The 20,546-nt window shown below is 36.1% G+C and overlaps 1 protein-coding gene across 4 annotated transcripts in view; it reads right to left on the bottom strand.

Annotated features, from left to right (window-relative positions):
• AKAP6 (A-kinase anchoring protein 6) overlaps nucleotides 1–20,546 on the bottom strand; it is a 2,898,826-nt gene that overhangs the window by 1,472,865 nt on the left and 1,405,415 nt on the right. For all 4 annotated transcript variants that reach the window (XM_044073884.1, XM_044073885.1, XM_044073886.1 and 1 more), the window contains exons 7-8: nucleotides 12,684–12,780; nucleotides 11,043–11,206 (exon numbers count right to left, since the gene is read on the bottom strand). In XM_044073884.1, the coding sequence (XP_043929819.1) occupies nucleotides 11,043–11,206; nucleotides 12,684–12,780 (261 nt within the window). The remainder of the gene's footprint in view (nucleotides 1–11,042; nucleotides 11,207–12,683; nucleotides 12,781–20,546) is intronic.

Below are 20,546 nucleotides of genomic sequence, written 5' to 3'. Positions count from 1 at the left end.
ATTTCAGTGCTAGACTGGCTTTTTCTTAACATTGTACATGTCTTAGATTTGTAATACACTATGTTCTGTCTTAATAAACACATGACAATAGCTGTTCCTCCAGGTCAGTGTTTGCTGTTACTTGATATTTATCAAAGTTTATGGTTAGGAGGGTATAAAGTGGAAGTCTAAAAGTTCTGTAGCTTAAAATTTGCAGTACACAAATACAAGCTTGTTTTACATTTTAGATTCAAATGACATCCTGGAATCCTCACGCAATGTGATCACTGAAAGACTTCTGATTGCCAGTCAGTTCATTTACTTGCTACAGAATTTGCATAATTTGCCATGCAAAAAAAAAACATGTTCTAGTTCTTTTTTTCCCTAAAACCATTTTTAGCTTCTCTAGAAACATTATCTTAGTACCTATCTTTAAGTGCTGAATCATTTGTACCTCAAATTTGCATATCCTTTAGAAAAGTTATGTTTACATAAAGCAAGCAACTGCTATTTAAGATATGTAAATGTAGCTAATAATGTGTCACTCATTTTATAATGGAAAGGATATGTTATAGTTAAAAACATGTCCAAGTAATGCAGGTATATTGTTTAATTAATGAGCAGAAGTTAACATTTCTGGAATTTCCTGCATCAGAAATGATTGTCTGCAGTGAATGTCTATAAATGAAATGGTTGCTACTTATTTTCTTAAATTTCTTTCAGCCAGTTTTTTTTTTTTAACAAATTCTTGCACAACAGCATTTTGCATATGGAATTTGAGGAGTTTTTCCCCCACAGATTCATGCAGCATTCCAAATATGGCCATATGTTAATTAAGCAATAACTCACGTCTAGGTGAGGGTAATGCTAGATTTACCCACGGTCAGTGTGGTTTGGTCACGAGGGCGAAGCCCAAGTGACCAAACAAAGACAAACACCCAGACGTGGGTTATTGCTATTATACAACAAATAACGCTGAGAGGTAACCAAGGACTTGAAAAGTTTCAACCATGAAAAGTCCACGAAAAACAGCACATAGATATAGTGTATAATCCAAAAGCAGTAACTTTTATTTAGATAAAAATGGTAAGCGCTTTCACTATTGCTTCTTCAGACCGTTAACATTCAAATGCATTAATTAATTCAATATATATAAGACACGTGAATACCTTCTAATTAAGTTCTTTAAAGGGCTAGGAGAAATTCACATTTCTATACCTTCATTATTAGTAGTAAAATCAACCAAGGTTCACCATATATTTAATACAACATTAATCTACAACTTATTCTATGAAAATTTCACTTGACGTCTCATAACCACGCTGATTCATAAATGTGCTTTCCTAGCGCAATGTAAAATTCATTTAGGAATATATATTATAATGCACTTCTGTTATATATAATAATCATAAACATTTGCATAAAAATATATCTTATACTAAATATTGTATTGAACCATCTCCTAATACGATGTAAATTCATTTAGGAATATATATTATAATACGCTACTGTTTTATGTAATAATCAGAAATACTTACATAGAGAATACATCTTATGATAAATATTGTGTTAGAACTCTACGCCAACATGCTTTTGGCCAGTTGGGAAGAAGACACTTTATTTCAGTATGAATTGCATGTGCAACATGTGCGATTCTATCGACGTTTTGTAGACGATGTCTTCCTGGTTTGGCAGGGTAGTTCTGAAGCATTACGAATATACATAGATGAAATTAATGATATGCCCCCTTATTTGAGATTTACTTCTCATTTTTCAGATACTAGGGTAGAATATTTAGATGTATATGTTGAGAGGGTTATGAACGACCAAGTTAACACTGGGGTCTACAGAAAAAATTGTTATAGAAATGCCCTTCTACATAGAAGAAGCATGTATCCCCATCATATATTTAACAATATAATAAAAGGACAACGTATGAGGATTTCAAGGCTAAATGCTACAGAGCGATGTTTTCAAGAAGAAATTAATAATTTTAGGCATAGACTTATGCAACAATGAAAATGAAATTAAGATGGGTCTCAGCAATATTAGTGAATTAAGGCAAGACAGAGCTGCACCATACTTTTCAGAAGGGAGTCATAATATTATACGTAGAGAAGGTGATTTTAAACATCTAAGAATACCTATGTTTTATACTAATGACAGAAAAGATGTCATAGATATTATTAATAAATTTGGCGCATACTAACAAGTAATGATGAATTTAAGCAGATTGTAGGAGAGAAACCTAACTTTTTAAATAAAAATAAATTTAATCTTACAAGTCTCTTGTGCCACTCAACTAATGAATGTGAGTCACATAGACATGCAGGTACTAGTCCCTGTGGTAATTGTAACCTCTGTGCTTATGTAGATACAGGCAATAAATTCACACATCCTCATACAGGACGGACTTATCATTTTCAGGTAACTGCTAACTGTAATACTGAACATATAGTGTATTTAGCCACATGTCAGTTATATCAATCATTTTATGTTGGGAAAACTAATAGAAGGCTTTGAACAAGAATTAGGGAACATCTTTATGCTATACGTATAGGGCATAGTCATAATGCCCTAGCCAACCATATTCATAATGCAGGTATACAACACAATTTTAAATTCATGGTCATGGAGCAAATAGTGCCCGCCAATAGGGAAGGCAATATTCGTAATACCACTGAGAGACGGGAGGTCAATTGGATTATGATATTTAGGGCAGATAAGGGTAAGGGTCTTAACAAAAGGGCTTCGATTAAACCTACCCTTAGAGCTAGACATCTCAAAAGAACTTGATATTTTCCTTATTCACCTTCTAGAGTTTATAAGTATCTATTGATTTGTGATTATAAGTGTTATAGCTATAGGGCTTTGGATGTCAATACCACCAGCCAAGAGATTCTGCCTGTAAAGTATTGATATGTGCTCACATAGTTTAGTAGTATATACTGGAGACAAATTTAGATATCCGCTGCTATTTTGAGTAAAGGCTCTCCATTCTAAGTGCATTAGTCATAAGGTTATGGAGGTTAATATTAGCAGCTATGAGACTTTTGATCGAAAGTAATGTTATGTATTTGCGTCTCTCAGCAGTTCACATTGGCGAGTTCCGTAGGTATTCATTGCTTTGGAATAAAGCATTATACTACTTGGGTCTCAAAACTATTTGCAGTGCCCAGGTTATTATTTTTATTAATATAACTAATTATGTTGCATATGACGATTTTATAGCGTAGTATGTTTTAAGTATTTATAGCACAATTGTTTTTGAGGTCTTGAGCGCATTATTGTTGCAGCCTGTATGAAATCTCACTGGTCAACTGCAATCTTTGTGCGCATGACTCCTGTGATATTTTTTAATGTTTTTAAATGTTCATTTCTATAATAGAATAATGGTTCTTGTTTTTGGGAGAGGTTTTAACACAATATTTATCATAAAATGTATTCTCTATGTAAGTATTTCTGATTATTACATAAAACAGTAGCGTATTATAATATATATTCCTAAATTAATTTACATCGTATTAGGCAATGGTTCAATACAATATTTAGTATAAGATATATATTTTTATGCAAATATTTATGATTATTATATATAACAGAAGTGCATTATAATATATATTCCTAAATGAATTTTACATTGCGCTAGGAAAGCACATTTATGAATCAGCGTGGTTATGAGACGTCAAGTGAAATTTTCATAGAATAAGTTACTTTGTTAATATGTAGATTAATGTTGCATTAAATATATGGTGAACCTTGGTTGATTTTACTACTAATAATGAAGGTATAGAAACGTGAATTCTCCAAGCCCTTTAAAGAACTTAATTAGAAGGTATTCACGTGTCTTATATATATTGAATTAATTAATGCATTTGAATGTTAACGGTCTGAAGAAGCAATAGTGAAAGCGCTTACCATTTTTATCTAAATAAAAGTTACTGCTTTTGGATTATACACTATATCTACATGCTGTTTTTCGTGGACTTTTCATGGTTGAAACTTTTCAAGAACTTGGTTACCTCTCAGCGTTATTTGTTGGATTATTTATTGGTACTTTTTGTGTTAGCAGAGAGGTATTTACACCATTGGGAACGACATTTCTGTTACTGCTTGGTTTTAAATTGTTATTATACAATGACATTATTTCAGAAAAAAAAACTTACCTTTCATAAATAATGTCTTTGTATAATACCTCTGAGGTGCCCTTTTGTGGTTTTCTTCTATCCTGGGCCTTTTTCTGATGTACTGTGCCAATGGAACTTGTGTTCCCACGCTTACGTAGTACATCAGAGCTGTGCAGAGGAAGCAACGGAGAATGGAAGATCTCCATTGCTTTTTTATTATTATTTTTTTTTTAATTAAAAATGAAAAATAAAAAAGAAATTGGGAAACGTTTAATTTAGGGAGAGCCAGGACAGACAAAAATAAAATGATAATCAGGTATGTTTCTTTAATTTTGTAGAACTTACCTGATTATTGTTTTATTTTTGTCTGTGCTGTCTCCCTTGTTTGGTATACATCTCCTGGCTTCTTTTTTTAGTTAAAGAAAAAGAAACGTAATAAAATTACAAGATTTACTAACGGGAAAAAGTACGGGCGACCGGACCTTTTCTCGTTCGTATAATCTCCAATTTACAATGGGCACGCTGGTTGGGCTGGTCAGTCAGTGTGCTAGTTGTTTAATATTAATGGCCAGTCACTGTATAATTTCTTCTTTTGGCAATGTATAAGATCTGGTGAACTCTGTGTACATGGGACAGAGAATCTATCCTTCAGCTTGTGAAACCTTGATCTTTTGATCAAAATAACTTTAATAAATGGGGGGAAGCACGTGCCCATATTCAGTAATCTCATAGTAGCATCATTCATAATAAAGGTATTATTAAGGCAGCATTGTTCTTGGCATTTCTTCATAATTGTGTGTCTCTTTTCACTTGTATGACTCACTATCAGTGCTTCACTGTAAGCCAAGAATGACATTTAGTATGCCTGTGTAAACTGTAGTTTGAGATTTTGTTTCCATTTCACTTTGGTGTTTCAGTCAGTCATTTTTCATAAATCTTTGGGGTTTTTTTCGCTTGACATAAGCCATCAATCTAAAATACAGTTTGATAATATCTTTTCTTTTTGTCGCAAATGAATGAAAGAAATCTGGCAAGTGCCTGAAATGCAGCATCTTGTTATTTGATATTATAAAATATAAAATATTCAATATTTACTATGAAATCTTAAAATTCAACAAACCACCATGTTCTTCACAGCTACTGGAAACAATCACTTAGCACTTTCAACAAGCAATTCTCAATAGTATAGTTTAATATAGGTACCTTGTCTTTTGAACTATTTTATTATCATGTATGGGAAAATTTTGCAATGAGTACTTTCCACCTTATTGCATTGCAAATTCTACTTGTTAATGCTTTATTAATTTGTATTGTTTCATAGTTTCATAGTTTAGTACTAGGCTATCTGCCCTGGGGCATTTGTACGCCTAGCCATAGTGATGTGGCTTTCGCCACCCCATAAAATGGTACAAAATGCACAGAATAGATTTAGAATACTGTGCCTCTGTCTAGTAGTGACACAGTGAAGGTCCCCTTATATAATAGAATTAGTTTACTGTGCCTCTGTCTAGTAGTGACACAGATGGGACCCCTGGGGTAAACTTACGATCTCCCATCCACTCATCAAGATTTCTCTTGAAGAGAGTCAGTGAGGGGCTCTGCTTAACATGAACTGGGATCTTGTTCCAGAGCATGGGAAGCCTCTGGGTTATGAATCTATCCCTCCAGCATGTCCTATTCATACTTGTGCCGAGGTTTAAGTCTTTAGCTCTCGTGGTTCTGATGGATTTGGATTTTTTGAGGTGGAGCATGTCCATCAGTTCCTGATTGGACATGGCCTTGTACGTCAGGCAGAGATCACCTCTGAGCAGGCGGTATGCTACTGAATAGAGCTGGAGTTTCTTTAGTCTGGCAGAATAAGACATATGTTGGAGACCCTTGATCCTCTTGGTGAGGTACTTTTGTGGTCTCTCCAGCTGTTGCAAATGCCGTGTGAGGTACATACCAAATGGGGCATTGTACTCAATCATCGGTCTGATGAGGGAGGAGTATAGGGGTACAATGACATCCTTGGATCTGAATGTGAATCCCTTCATGATAAGGTGTGCAAGGTAGAATGTTTTTCTAACCACTTTGGCCACGTGGGTGTCAAATGAGAGGTCGCTGTCGACTTGGATCCCTAGGTCTCTGATTACTTTTTCCGTACTCAGTGGGTTGCTGTCTATGTGATAATTTGTGGGTACTTTGTTTTTCCCAAAGGGGATGACTATACATTTTTTGGCATTTAGTTTAAGGCCATGACTCCGGCACCAGTTGTCCGTTTCTGTGAGGCCTTTTTGTAGGATGTATGTGTCCGCTGGTGTATCGACTATGGCGCCTAGTTTGCAGTCATCTGCGAACTTTGTCAGCCACAACCCTCCCATGTTTGCTTTAACATCTGAGAAATAAATGCCGAACAAGAGGGGTCCCAGGACAGATCCATGTTGGACACCACTTGTGACTGGCTTTGAGTCTGACATTGCTCCAGCGATTTTAACTTTATGGGTTTTGTCCTTTAGCCAGTTTGCAACCCATCTAGTGACATAAGGGTTTACATTTAAGCTGTTGAGCTTATCTATGATGCCTGAGTGGGGTATTGTGTCGAAGGCCTTAGCCAAGTCCAGGTAGGCTGTATGGACTGCTTTGCCCTCATCAATGGCTCTAGTGACTGTTTCAAAAAAGTCAACCAGGTTCAAAAGGCAGGATCTGCCCTTTACAAAGCTGAACTGGGTGGGGTCAAGTGTCAGGTCCCCAATATCTCTGTTTATGAGTTCCATAATGATTCTTTCCATAGCATTGCAGACCAGGCTGGTTAAGCTTATGGGGCGGTAGTTCCCAGGGTCTGTAGAGGTACCCCCTTTGTGGAGTGGGACCACTGTTGCTGTACGCCAGTGTTCAGGTACATATCCTGTAGTAAGGCTAAGGTTAAATATCATTTTTATGTGCGGGTTTAGCTCCTCTTGGAGTTCACGTAGCATGCAACCCGGGATACCGTCAGGTCCCATTGATGCTGTGTTTTTAGCTTTGCTGAGGGCGGCTCTCACCTGGACATCTGAGATGACAGGGAGATTACATTCAGCTGGGATAAGTATTTCTTCTTTTGGGGGTGAGGGAGGGGAGAAATTTGCACTGAACCTGTCAGCCAGAATGTTGGCAATATCTGTGGGTTCAGTGTATTTTTTGTTGTTGTGAACTAACTCTGAGCATATCTGACGGTTTCCACCCAGGTTTCTAACATAGCTGAAGAAGGCTTTATGGTTATCTTTAGTGTCCTTAGCGATTTTCCTCTCAAAGTTGGCCTTGGATGTTTTTATGAGAGAACGTAGTTTTCTGCTAGTGTTGATCAGAGATGTCTTCCCTTTATGGGATTTTGCTCTGTCGTGCAGTAGCTTCCTTATTATATGGTTTTGGAATGCACTGTTGACGTGTTAATTTTGCTCTCTTAATGAAGCCCAGATTATGGTTATAAAAGCCTGATGACCAGCCTACTTATCTGGTTAACAAATGGTTAAATAAGACTGCCCAATTATTTGGCATAATGAGACAAACTCCTTACTATGGCCTGGGCAACCTATGTTTGATTAATAGCACAGGCAATGGAAGATTCGGGTGAGGGAGGATAGGCTTAAGTGGCTGATACCGGCTCACCCATCCTGAGGATGGGATGTGGCTTAGCCCACCACAAAGGCAAAGCTTACTGGTTGGTAGGCAATTACTCATGGAAGAAGCTGGACAACATCTTGTAGAAAGCGATGCAAGCACATCTCTGAGGTGCGGGAAGTAGTTGTGCATGGGAACATGCTCATCTCTTTCCATATTCAGGCAACTACCACACGTGGACTACCCACTAGTAGGTGTATAGGGAAGTGTAGGCAGCTCTGCAGAACCTGCAAGTTAGCCAGCTTTTTACCACCTGACTATCACTATATGTGGAAGACAGATACAAATCAGGACTCCCGTGCAGCAAAGAATGGGCTACACAGTCCTCACCTAGTCCAGTAATGGCAGACTCCTGCCCCTTTGCAGTGATTGACTCAAATGAATGCAGAAAGGGAGCCATCAGGCCAGGGTCCTGTAACGAGTGGGGAGTATAGAAATAAATGGTTAAATAAATAACAGATAAATAAACTAGCATTGTTTTTTTACCTCTGAAAGCAATTGCATTCACCAGCTGGCATAACAGCTGGGTTTTCACTAGCATCTCTGATAGTTAGGATCAAAAATTTATGTGTGTGTTTATCTGTCAGTATCATTTGTATAGGGCAACATGCAATGCTAAGCTGCAAAAATCAGAGCTGGGTGATCTTAAGGCAGACCACAGAAGATGTTCTTTCATAGTGAGAAAAGCTGCAATAAGGAACAGATTTTTAGTGTCACAGCTTAGCAGGAAGTTGGAGCACTGACCTAACTGTTTGCCACTTTTTTAATACAAAATATAATGGAAGATATAAGCTTACATATGGGATATTTACAAGAACATGTAATTTAGGAGTCCGTGACTAGAATGAAGGGATATGTAGCTGTAAAAGTCAGATGCAAAAATACATCTAACTGCTTGTGCTCATTGGCATGTATGTTTCCCACAGATGTATACAAAAGTAAACAAATATGCATGCAGATGTACATTCATTGGTGCCTTCTTCATATCATTTTCCATGCTGCACACTCTGACAGGACAAGGTGAGAACAAGGGAGAAATACTCTGAACACGAGAGTCAAGGTGTACACTCTGAGTAGAAATATGATGTTATAATACAGGAAAACAGTTATTTATATTAAACCTTAGCCATTTCCTTCTGTTTCAAAATGAAGGCACCGATATGCTTTGAGCAGCTCTGTATCTGTCTAGCTCACCTGCTCTCAATATGCCCTGCTGATCTCTGCAGACTCAATACAATGCAGCATGCTATAATTACAGGAGCTAAAGAACTTTTGTTACTTCAAGCAAAATACAAATGTTTCTTTCTACATTGATTCGACATTTGATTAATTTGCTGAGGAATGTGAACTCAGAGTTCATCTTAGTAAAACAGTATTATACAATGACTGGCCATTAATATTCAAAAACTAGCATGCTGATTGGCCAACCCAACCAGCGTGCCCGTTGTAAATCTGAGAATATACTAACGGAAAAAGGATCCAGTCACCTGGACTTTTTCCCGTTAGTATATCTCCTAATTCTTTACTTTTCTTTCTTTTTTTGCCCCAAAAAAGAAAATGGAAGACAGGAAACAAATGAGGGAAACAGCGCAGACAAAAATAAGCGAATAATAAGGTAAGTCCTGCAAAATTAAAGAAACATACCTGATTACCCTTTTATTTTGTCTGTCCCGGCTCTCCTAAATGTAAAAATTCTTCCAGTTTTTTTTTTTTATTTTCAATAAAAAAAAATAAAAAAAAAAAAAGGCAACAGAGATCTTCCTTTCTCCATTGCTACCTCTGCACAGCATTGATGTACTGCGTAAGTGTGGGAACACAAATCCCGTATGCATATGCAGTGCATCAGAAAAAGCCCCAGGATACTGGAAAACTGCAGAAGGGCAGAACAGAGACATTATACAAAGACATTAAATGTCATTATATAATAGCAATAACCCACAGCTAGGTGTGGGCAATGCTGGATTTACCCACGGTTGGCTTTGTTTGGTCACTCGGGCTTCACCCTCATGACCAAACCACACCAACTGTGGGTAAATCCAGCATTATCCACACCCAGTCATGGGTTATTGCTTAAATATCTACCTAGGTAATTCAGGTTCTGAATCAAAGTAATTTCTGCCCATCAAATATTAATTGCTATCCTAATGAAATTAAAGCTGCTCTATACTGCATAAAATATAAAAACACGTATCATACACACACACACACACACACACACACACACACACACACACACAAATCACACACACACGTGCACACACACACACAAATCTGGGATTTTGTAGCTACTTGGCAGAGTTGTTGCGGATGTTGTTTGAATTCAATGCTTTCATTCTGGAAATGGTCTGGTTAACAAGTGTATATCACTTTACCTAACTGTAGTGTGCTATAAGGCATGTGGTTCCAGTAGGTAATGTATAATCTCTGGGTTAGAGTAATGATCATGAGATCATGCCCATGTACCGCAGAGTGTTGCAATCTCATTTCAAACTGCAATATTTGTATTCCTTTAATGAAAGCATGAACAATTAAAATTCTAATTGTTCTGTTGAGGGCTTGTAGCCATTAACCTAACCTTTCGAAATGATGTAAGGTACATTTCTATCTGTGGCTTTACCTTTATATTATTGTTCTGCTTAATTCTATAATCCAGTATAAGAAATAAATGGAAAATACAGACACTTCTACCCTGAGGAAATAAATGAATATTTGACAGTGGAGCACAACAGGTATATTTAGTAATAACATAAGTCAATTTTGTTTATTCAACTCATGTTCCATTCCTGAGAATTTTAACACACAATGTGAAAGATTTGTAGCAAAGCGTATGACCTTCTTCCCACTACAATGACCATCCTCTAATTAGGCAATGCATCTGATAGTCATTAACAGGAATGAGATAATGAATCACTTTCTCTCTTCTTTGTTAATTTGCTGTAACCAAGCGGCTAATGGATGTCAGAGCTGAGTGATTGCACTGATTATACTGATTTATAGTTGCAACAAAACAATTTAAAAGCATTCTGATTGTTCATTTTAACGATACTTTTTACTTTTTGTTTACCACATTCAGTGACTCATATGGAAATGTATGAAAAAGAGTTTACATTTGAAAACTTCTTCTATATAACTTTTAAGCTTTTCTTGTAATTTCAAAGAAGCTGGCTTCCTTTCTGTTTATCTAATTTTTGTACCCAGTAGACATAAAACAGCCTTAGGGCGGAGAGCAGTACAGTGGCGCCCAGTTCAAAAGAGAACGGGAATAAGAGGAAATAAGAGAAACTTCAAGCCACTTACCTTAGGGCTTGCAGTCCCTTCCTCATCCTCAGCAGACACATCAGTGGAAAGGATCTCAGCTTTGATGTTGTCCAGAGCTCGCAGAATCCAGCTGTGTTGCCGTTTGATTTGCCTTTGTATTTCTTTCCATTGACTAGAAATCATCTGCAATGTGTCCTTCAGTCCTTCAGAAACACAGAAAAGAAAGACAATTCTTTAAGTAACTAGTAAAAATGCAAACATGATCCATATTTACAAGTGACATTTATGCAAATTACAATGGTTGGAAAGGCCATCATAAAGCAATTCCTGTTTCTAAAACAGTTGAAGTAAATAGATCAATCCTTAGAAGGGCAGTATAAATACCATCATATTCTGCTTCTAGCTTTAGTTTTCAGTGTACAGATTGTATGTATAGCCAAAGGGTGCCATGATAGAATGTTAAAAGGAAAATATTGTCACATCTGTTTCAAAATTTTACAAACATTTACCAACTGCTTCCTGTATGTAATTCTGCAATTACACAATTTAAAATATCTTTCTGTGAGTACACTGCTACAGAATGGAAGTACTGGAACACTATGCTCACTTCCAAGATAAATTTTGACCTCCCACTCATAGATGTTCAGCCATGAGCAAACAAAAGAGGGGACTAGTAAATCTAAAGAGTGCCCCTTCTATATCTATATATATATATATATATATATATATATATATATATATATATATATATATATATATATACATAGCTGTGAACATAGCAAACTCAGTATTTGAAAATAATGTTTGATATCAATGTACCCAAGCTAACAAATTATTTATAATTCAAGTTTATTTTATACTTTTCATTTAACTTTAACTAAGAGAGCCCAGATTTAATTCAACAAACAGTGGAGTAACATCACTGCTTCTCTTCCCTCTTATATAGCTACTATACAAAAGCTCCATTTTAGACAAGTGATATAGCCATGGCAAGACACACTGCCTTCCTTGCCTAACCTCTAACTAACTAGGTTGTAAGTCCTATATTTTACTGTTTATCTATAAATAGGATAAAATTGAAATGAGCCTTTACACACTAAAAGCTATGTAGTAAGAGATAAAGTTAATGTGCTGTATGTGTTCAGTTGTAAAGATCCTTACTAGATCTCCTAATCATATTTGCACATGCAGACCACACATCTGTATGCGCACTCACGGGTGTGTATATGCTGTTTTTGTAGTAGTACTAGTAATTAAAAACCCGATGATTACATGTACTAATCGAACAAGGCATTAGCATTGTAGCTCCCTGTACTAAAGAAGATATTAACACTACCTGCAAGATAAACCATATCTGACGTATTGACATCAGATGTCACGTGAATGTTGTATCTTCATCTGTAAGGTTTCAGCTGCAATGCAGAACATTATGAAGCATCATTAAACAAAACAAAAACAAAAAGAGCCTATGACTTTGGATTGCATTTCTCTCCATACATGCAGTTTGACAGCATTCTGTGTAGTGTATGAAACATTTATAAATCTTGAAGGTCAGCCTGATAATGTAAATATTAATAATACATAAGGAGCGAATATATGCAGTAAATTACAATGTTGCTTTGGCATTCTTCTAACAGTAGGTAGCCATTCTGTCCTGACATGCAACATAAAGGGTTTTACCTGTTTCGTGAGATTCAATCAGTTCCAAAAGCTGCCGTCCCTCCTCTATGACAGCATCCTTCAGTGCACAATGGCTGTCAACATTCAGTTTAAAACTCTGAAAAATAAATAAAAAGTTTCAATAACCTAAGAAATGCTTCTCCCTAACAGGCATATTCCTTACAATCTATCTTTCTTTCCATTGTTTACAGCACACCTCTCTTTTTTGTGACACGTTTCTTTGCATTACTTTCATCACATTCATGGTTTCTTCATCAAATATGAATTTTTTGCTGTTAACTGCAGTGTATTTTTGATGCTTACAGTATCTGCCGGCAGTCTGAATTGAGCTATTTTTTTTTAAACTTGTAACCAAGGACTGAAATTCCTCCACTAATGTGTCAAAAGACACTATTTCCAGTAAACAATAAAGGCTGTCCTCCACGAAAATACTTAGAACACCATATAGTACTCAATCCATCAGCCAAGAAAATGATTCCAAAGAACTCCAGTTAATTGTTTTATTTAATATAAAATAATAAAATAATAAAAATCAGATTTAGTGCTAAATCTGATGGACTGAGTACTATATGGTGCTCTAAGTATTTTCGTGGAGGACAGCCTTTATTATTACTATTTTTTTTTTTTACTCCGGTTCATCATTTACCAAAGGTAAAAATATTACTCTGTGTATATTGTATGTAATTTATTATGAAAGTATTTTTATTTAATTGCTGTAATATTGCAGACTGTTATAAATGCTTTTCTTCCTAGGACTCTGCTGAATGTAAACAACTAATTAACCCAAAGAATTTAAATACTACATTTTTGTGTTGTCATTTCAGAGAACTAATAAACTGTAGTTAACACTGTTTGCACACACATGGCATTAGTTGACTGTAATTCAGGCCCTCTAATGAATGCTAGTTGAGGTAAAACTCCACTAACATCACCTACTATGGTATCACTGAAAGCAGTTCAGCTGGTAATCAGAAGTCTTGGAGTTAATATACAATGCCAAGTGACTGCAGTTATGCTTAAAACTCATAAATCAGATGGAACGCAAAAAGCATTGTATAGAGAAATCACAATTGTATAAAGTCTTCTTCTTCTTCTTCTTTCGGCTTTTCCCGGTCAGGGGTCACCACAGCGGATCACCTTGTCCGCACATTGAATGGCAGTGGAGTTTTACGGTGTCGAGTTGCCAGCCCGGCGCCCAACCTTCCACAGAAGGCACACTCACACGCACACCTAGGGCCAATTTAGAGTGTCCAATCCACCTGCAGCATGTCTTTGGGATGTGGGAGGAAACCGGAGCACCCGGAGGAAACCCACGCGACCACAGGGAGGACATGCAGACTCCGCACAGAAGGCACTCCAGCCGAGGATCGAACCAGAGAACCTCTTGCTGTGAGGCGCACAATTGTATAAAGTAATCAGCATAAAAATAAAAACTTATTCCCCATTCTGTCTGTTCAGCAGGGCTGATTTTTTATCATCTGGGACCTAAGGCAAGAACTGAGAATGAGCCATTACTAAAGCTGCATCAAAAACTGTCATGTAGCCAGGGACTGGGGGGTTGTCAGCCCCTCCCCATGTATTCTATAAGGCATTTTATATTTCATTTTTAAAATATCTTTTTTTTTTACTGCTAGTCAGATGATTTATAAGTGCCCACATATGTGTTTGTATTCATAAAATTGGCGATAATATCTGAGAAGAGCATAGTTAATAAAGTGGATGATATAGAGGCTCTCTCTCTCTCTCTCTCTATATATATATATATATATATATATATATATATATATATATATATATATATACATACACAATAAATAATGAGCAAAATGTAAAGGTCTGCACAGGAAAATGTGTGTGAATATATATATAAAATACACATACAGCAAAATCCATAGCAATGAGAAGATTGTTACGAATTCATCAAATACAGTTGTGTGACACTGTTTCTACCAAGCCAGATCAGTGACTTTATTTGTGATCTAACAACAGCAGGGTTGAGTTACCTTTATTCAGAGATGGCCTCCATACCCATCAATGGCAGATACTTAATTGACCAATTAACATGGTTTTGCAGAGCTAGTTTGCATTTGTATGAAGCAAGTTGAAATACATCACTGTGGGCACTTAATCATAATCTGATATCTGACAAGTGTACAGTCAATTAAGTGTCTGCCATTGACTGGTATGGAGGCCATCTAGCTCTGCAAAACCATGTTAATTACTGTTTAGCATGATCAAATAACAGTATGAACAGACTACATTTCATATGCACTAATTATAGCCACTATGTCGACAGTGTACATCTCATATCTCTGTGATAAAGAATGGCCACAGTAATGTATTTCAGATTTGGTTCTTACAAAGACAGCAGCCACAGTATAGTATTCAAAGTTGTTTCACACAAATGCACAGTACTCCTACAAAGTCAGAGTAATGACTGTTTTAACTTGATCAAATAATAGGAAGGTCAGTCACTTTCATCGATGCAGACTGCCTCACATATACAGCAGTTGAGGACAAGTTGTTGTTTGTGTACACATCAGATGTCTGATTTGAATGAAACAAACATGACTAGTTCAGCTTTCCTTCACACAAACACAGAGCAGCATTGCTAAGCCTAGCACTACCTAGAAGCAGATATAGTATAATTATGTATGAAAATATTTAGATAATTAAAAATTTATTTCTTTTTAATTCATTTTCCAGTAACCTGCTTTATCATTAGCTGGATCAATCAAACAATTGCCTAGCACTTCCAACCATCAGCATCTGAAAAAAGCTGGTGTCTTTGTACTAGATTTCTCAGATTTTTTTTCAGAACTGTCAGGACATCCTCCACAAAGTCTATGATTATTAGGTCATGTGACAGCACTAGCCATAAAAAATATACAAATAGACTATAGATAGAAGTACACTATCAGGACCTCTGGAGACAGTACTATGAACTATACCTGCCAGACAAACCATAACTGAAGACATTGCAATAGCCTTCTCAGTGGCATGCCATACAGATCACTCTCTGCCATCTCCCCTCAAATCTACAGTAATGACTATGACAAAGCTGCCTCTCTGAGTAATCAGAAGAAACACATCAAAAAGCAAACAGACTGAGGTTGGTATGCAGATGTACTATATCTCCTGCAAAATACCACCTTGCATTACTGCTCCTTTCTAGCACTGGCCTCTCTTTAGCAGGACAAAAATGGGCTGATATGAAATTTCACAACCATGCAATGACCAACAAAACAATCCTTAACATAACACCAAAACTGTAGTGAATACTGAATAAGCAGCGTCAACTCTAGACTGGAAGACAGAGGATTACAGTCCTTGAAGAACAAAGAATGGAACTTAATATATATACTCTTACATGAGTACTATGGATTGCTATATTATATTTTTCTCAAATGCTGTCACAAATCATCATACCTAAGTAGAATAGCAAAACTAGTCTTAACCTTAGTAATCTAGATTTCAATATAAATGTATGAACTGAAGAACACATTCCTCCCTGCCAAATATTTTCCACTAAAGCCTTGCTAAAGAGAGCTGCCAATACAGTAGCACCTCTAGTGAAATGGACCCTAACAACATGCTGTAAGGGTTTACCAATTTAAACCTAAAACCAAATTCAAAGCATCTTCTTTTAAGAAATATTTTTCTTCAATAGAGGAGCATCCAAACTTGTCACAACAACCAAAACAAATTATTTAAATTTTCAGTCCTTTTTTTTTTACTTTCTCCAAGTCTTTTGGGCTTCTCATACCAGGATGGGAATGGACCCCATTTCTTAGTCAATGTATGATTAATGTTCATGAAATTTGGTACTGTTTCAATCTTTGACATTAGAAGTGCTCTTTGCAGCAATCACAATGTGCCCAGTAATGACTTCTCCTAAAATTCATACAGAGTTACATATATTGGCAACATATCTAAGTACGACTGTATATTCTTTTTTATAAGACCAGTTGCTCATATTACTAGTGGAACTGTCTGGGTATCCTTCTTCTACATTGGGCTCATTTATGCCTGCAAATCCTAGTATTTTATGACTTTGTGTCTCTCAGTATGCAAGACACTGTAGTCACTGGGTGTGACAATTTCAATTATCAATGCTACTTTTGTCTTCTTTTCATGGACTACTATATCTGGTTTTCTTGCATCTATTTTTTGAACTGCTAGTAATGGGTGATCCCATGTGATATAAACTTCATCATTTTCTATAATGCACTGTGGCCCATGTTTCCAGTGTTTTTCAGCTACTTCAGTATTATAATGTTAGCATAATCCCCAGTGCAACAATATTGCCACATTATTATAGCTTTCAGTATACAGTCCTTCTGCCATTAGTATATCACAACCAGCAACAAGATGTGTGACACTTTCCAAGAATGTTTTACAAAACCTACATTTGTCTGTTTCTCCTGCATGTTCAATGAACTTTGTAAACCAATGTGCACGTACTCCACTATCTTGGGCCGCCAATATTAACCTTTTGTTTCTTGATTTGAATTCACCTCTCCTTAACCATTCCTGATCAACCTGAGGTCGTTCCAAATGTTTTCTATACTTGCAACTATATTTATGCATTATTCACATTTCTTACCTTCTCATCTGGTCCTTTACCTTATATTCTTTCTTTTGTTTTTTGGCACATTCAGTTGCTGCCTGATTTTTAATCTACTTCTGGTTTGATTTCCATTCCTGCTTGACACCGATATGCTTCTGCTAGACTAAGCAGGGAAGTCATCTTAGATTTATTCTCCTCATATTTCAAAACTTTCACTATGTTTGGGTCTTGTGAGGTCGGCAGCTATGTGTGCAGTCCCATGATTGCAGATCTATACATGTAATCAATTTAAAGAACCCCCATCCCTCTTTCAGAACGGGGAATATATAATCTTGGTATGCACTGATTTTTATAAATCATTTGGTGAGCATGAAGTATCCTTCCTGTTTTCCTGTCTAATCTATCTAAAACATTTTGGGGCCAGTCAATCACTCCAATACTCTAAGTTAGGACAAGAAGAGAAAATTGGCTTATAGCTTGAATTTTGTTCCTAGATGTCAGTGCTGGTTTCAGGATTAATTTAAGTCTTCTAAAGTATTCCAAACTAAATTTTATTCACATTTGTTCATGTTTTATTGTTGATCCTTCAGCAATTCCCAAATATGTATACACTCCTTCTTGATCAAGTTCTTTTATATCACATTCTTGTCCCAAACTGATGTTTTCCTGGCGTTACAGTTTTCCTGCTTTAAAGGTTGCTTTTGCACATTTATCAAGACCAAATGACATTCTTATATCATCTGAAAAAGATTTGACAGCTAGCAGTTGTGCTTTCAGTTCCTCATCTGATGAGCTGTTCAGTTTTAAATCATCAACAAACAGAAGATTAGAAGTCTTTACACTTTATTGTTTTCTAGGAGCCAAATTATAGCCATGGTCTAAGCTGTTAAATAGACAGCTTAAAGGGTTAATGTCAAGGCAAAATAGCAGTGGTGACTGAGAGTCACCATGGAATTTGAATTTTTATCCCTGGAATAATAATTTGTCTTTCATCATGGCTTAATTGCAAAATTGTTTGCCACTGTTTCATGGTCACTGGAATGTAGTTGATCACTGCAGGGTATATCTTATACATTTTTAAGAACTCTTTTATCCATGAATGTGGGATACTATCAAATGCTTTTTTATAGTCATTCCATGCCATACTTAAATTCTTCCCCTTTTTACAGTTCTCCACTATGTCTTTATTTGACAACAAATGATCCTTTGTTCCATATAACCTTCTTTTATTGCCCTTTTGTTCTATTGTCATAATTGAGTTTTCTTCTAAATGACTATAAACTCTGTCGGCGTCAATTCCACTGTAGAGTTTAGACGCCGTCGGAAGGCAAGTTATAAGTTTAGAATTTTTAGGGTAGCTTGCAGGTTCACTCTTAAGTAGGAGCATTATTTTTCTTGCTGTTAGCCAGGTTGGTGTCTCTTTATGGTGTGCATATAAATAGTTCATACCCATGGCTAAAGCTTCATGCAAATATGTTAATACTTTTAGCCAAAAGTTAGGTACTGCATCTAGGCTTGAGGTTTTCCAATCAGAGGCTTCTCTTAACTTTATTTTAATCGCATTGGCTGTTACTTTATCCCATTTCATATCCTGTACCTTTAAACTTCTTATTCTTTCTTTTACTTCTTCTATCCATGTAGCATCTTTGTTATGTTTCATATGACCTTTATAAATACTTCTCCAAAATGTGTCTATGTCTTCTTTTTTTGGTGGTTTTTCATTTCCTTTTACCTTGTTTCGAAATTCTCTATAAAACTATTTGGGTCATCAATAAATTACTTATTTTTTACTTTTCCTTTATATTTATCTGCACATATTCTAAGTTTTTCCACCTGGGCTTTGTTTAGTTTATTTGCGATAGTGCATGATAGATCCAGATCTGTTCTAATACTGTGCATTGCTTTTATCATGTCTGTCTTTCTGAGTATATTTGTTGATCTGTTCCCTCTTTTATACTCTTCTAACAGTTACACTTCTTGTCTTAATTGCTTTATAGTTTTCTCTATTTGATACTTCCATGATGGTATTCAATTTCTCCCCTTTCTTTCCCTCACTACCCTGTGTTCTTGTCATAGAACTTTATCAGTTATTAATTTAGCTGCGCAGTAACATATCCTGTTTACTAATGATATATTGCATGGTTCTCTAAGGATAGTCCTAATTACTGTGTTCATTTGTTTTATCAAACTTCTGACTTTTTGGGTTTTATTAACCTTCTGCAGTCTAGTTCTTTCATTGATTTTAATATGTCTATCTCTATTAAATCAAGCAACTCTTCTCTTAGCTCATTTTCTTTTAAACTAAGGGCACATCTTTTGTTTTCAATTTCCTGCGGGCATTCTACAGAAAGTTCTATAGCCTCTTCCTGTGGCACATTCTCTTCAATTTCATTTTGTATCATCTGTTGCTCTTTCATATGGGAACTCACTGGCCTATCACTGCCCAAGATTGACTGTGTCAGAGTTTCCACAGTTTCCTGTTCCTTCCCTTGCTGTCCAGCCTCAAATGAACATTTATATTGGTTTCCTGTGGAAGGCTCCAAAATATCTAAATATAGCACCTGACCAATTGCTTCCCATTCCATTGGTTTCCCTTAATTTGGATGTCTATTGCTCTATCCTACTGTGGTGCTTTCTTGAATTAGATTTTCTACACTAAATCTTTCACTTTGCAGGTACTCCATAACCTCAGTTTCTATTTCTTTAACTTTTCCATTACTAAACTCCTTTTCTACTGTTCCTCTTTGTCTTCTTATTTTTTGTATTGTAAAGTTTTCCATCTCCACTTTCCTTTGCCTGAATTTCTCTTCAAATATCTTTGGTGCTGCTCATTGATTAGTTTTGCTTTCTCCTTTGCATAGATATTGGACCATATTAAATCTCTTTTTCTTTCCCATGTCCATATTTCTTCTTCAGATGTTCCCTGATCTTCCTGTTTCTCCTTACTTTGGGGATTCATTCCATCATGTTGTGATGTAACTTGTGTTAGACCTTCTACACCAAATCCTTCACTTCACAAGCACTCCATAACTTCTACTTTTATTTTTTTTATCTTCTACTTTACTAATCTTCTTTTCTACATTCCTGCTTTGTGATGTTATGTTTTTTATTGTGAAATTTTCCATATCTGGATGCCTTTGTCTGTATTTCTCTCTGAATATCTTTGGGGCTGCCTTCTTTATATTGATTCATTTGGTTTTCAACTTTGCATAAATATTGTACCACATCAAATCTCTCTTTCTTTCCCACGTCCATATTTCTGTTTTATACTTTTCAAAAATCTCTAGGTTTTG

Source organism: Protopterus annectens, chromosome 6.part0, assembly GCF_019279795.1.
Source record: "Protopterus annectens isolate FY-2018-M chromosome 6.part0, PAN1.0, whole genome shotgun sequence".
Taxonomy (NCBI): domain Eukaryota; kingdom Metazoa; phylum Chordata; order Ceratodontiformes; family Protopteridae; genus Protopterus; species Protopterus annectens.
The sequence above is the reverse complement of the archived record's forward strand: the minus strand, read 5'-3'. Positions and strand labels throughout refer to the sequence as shown.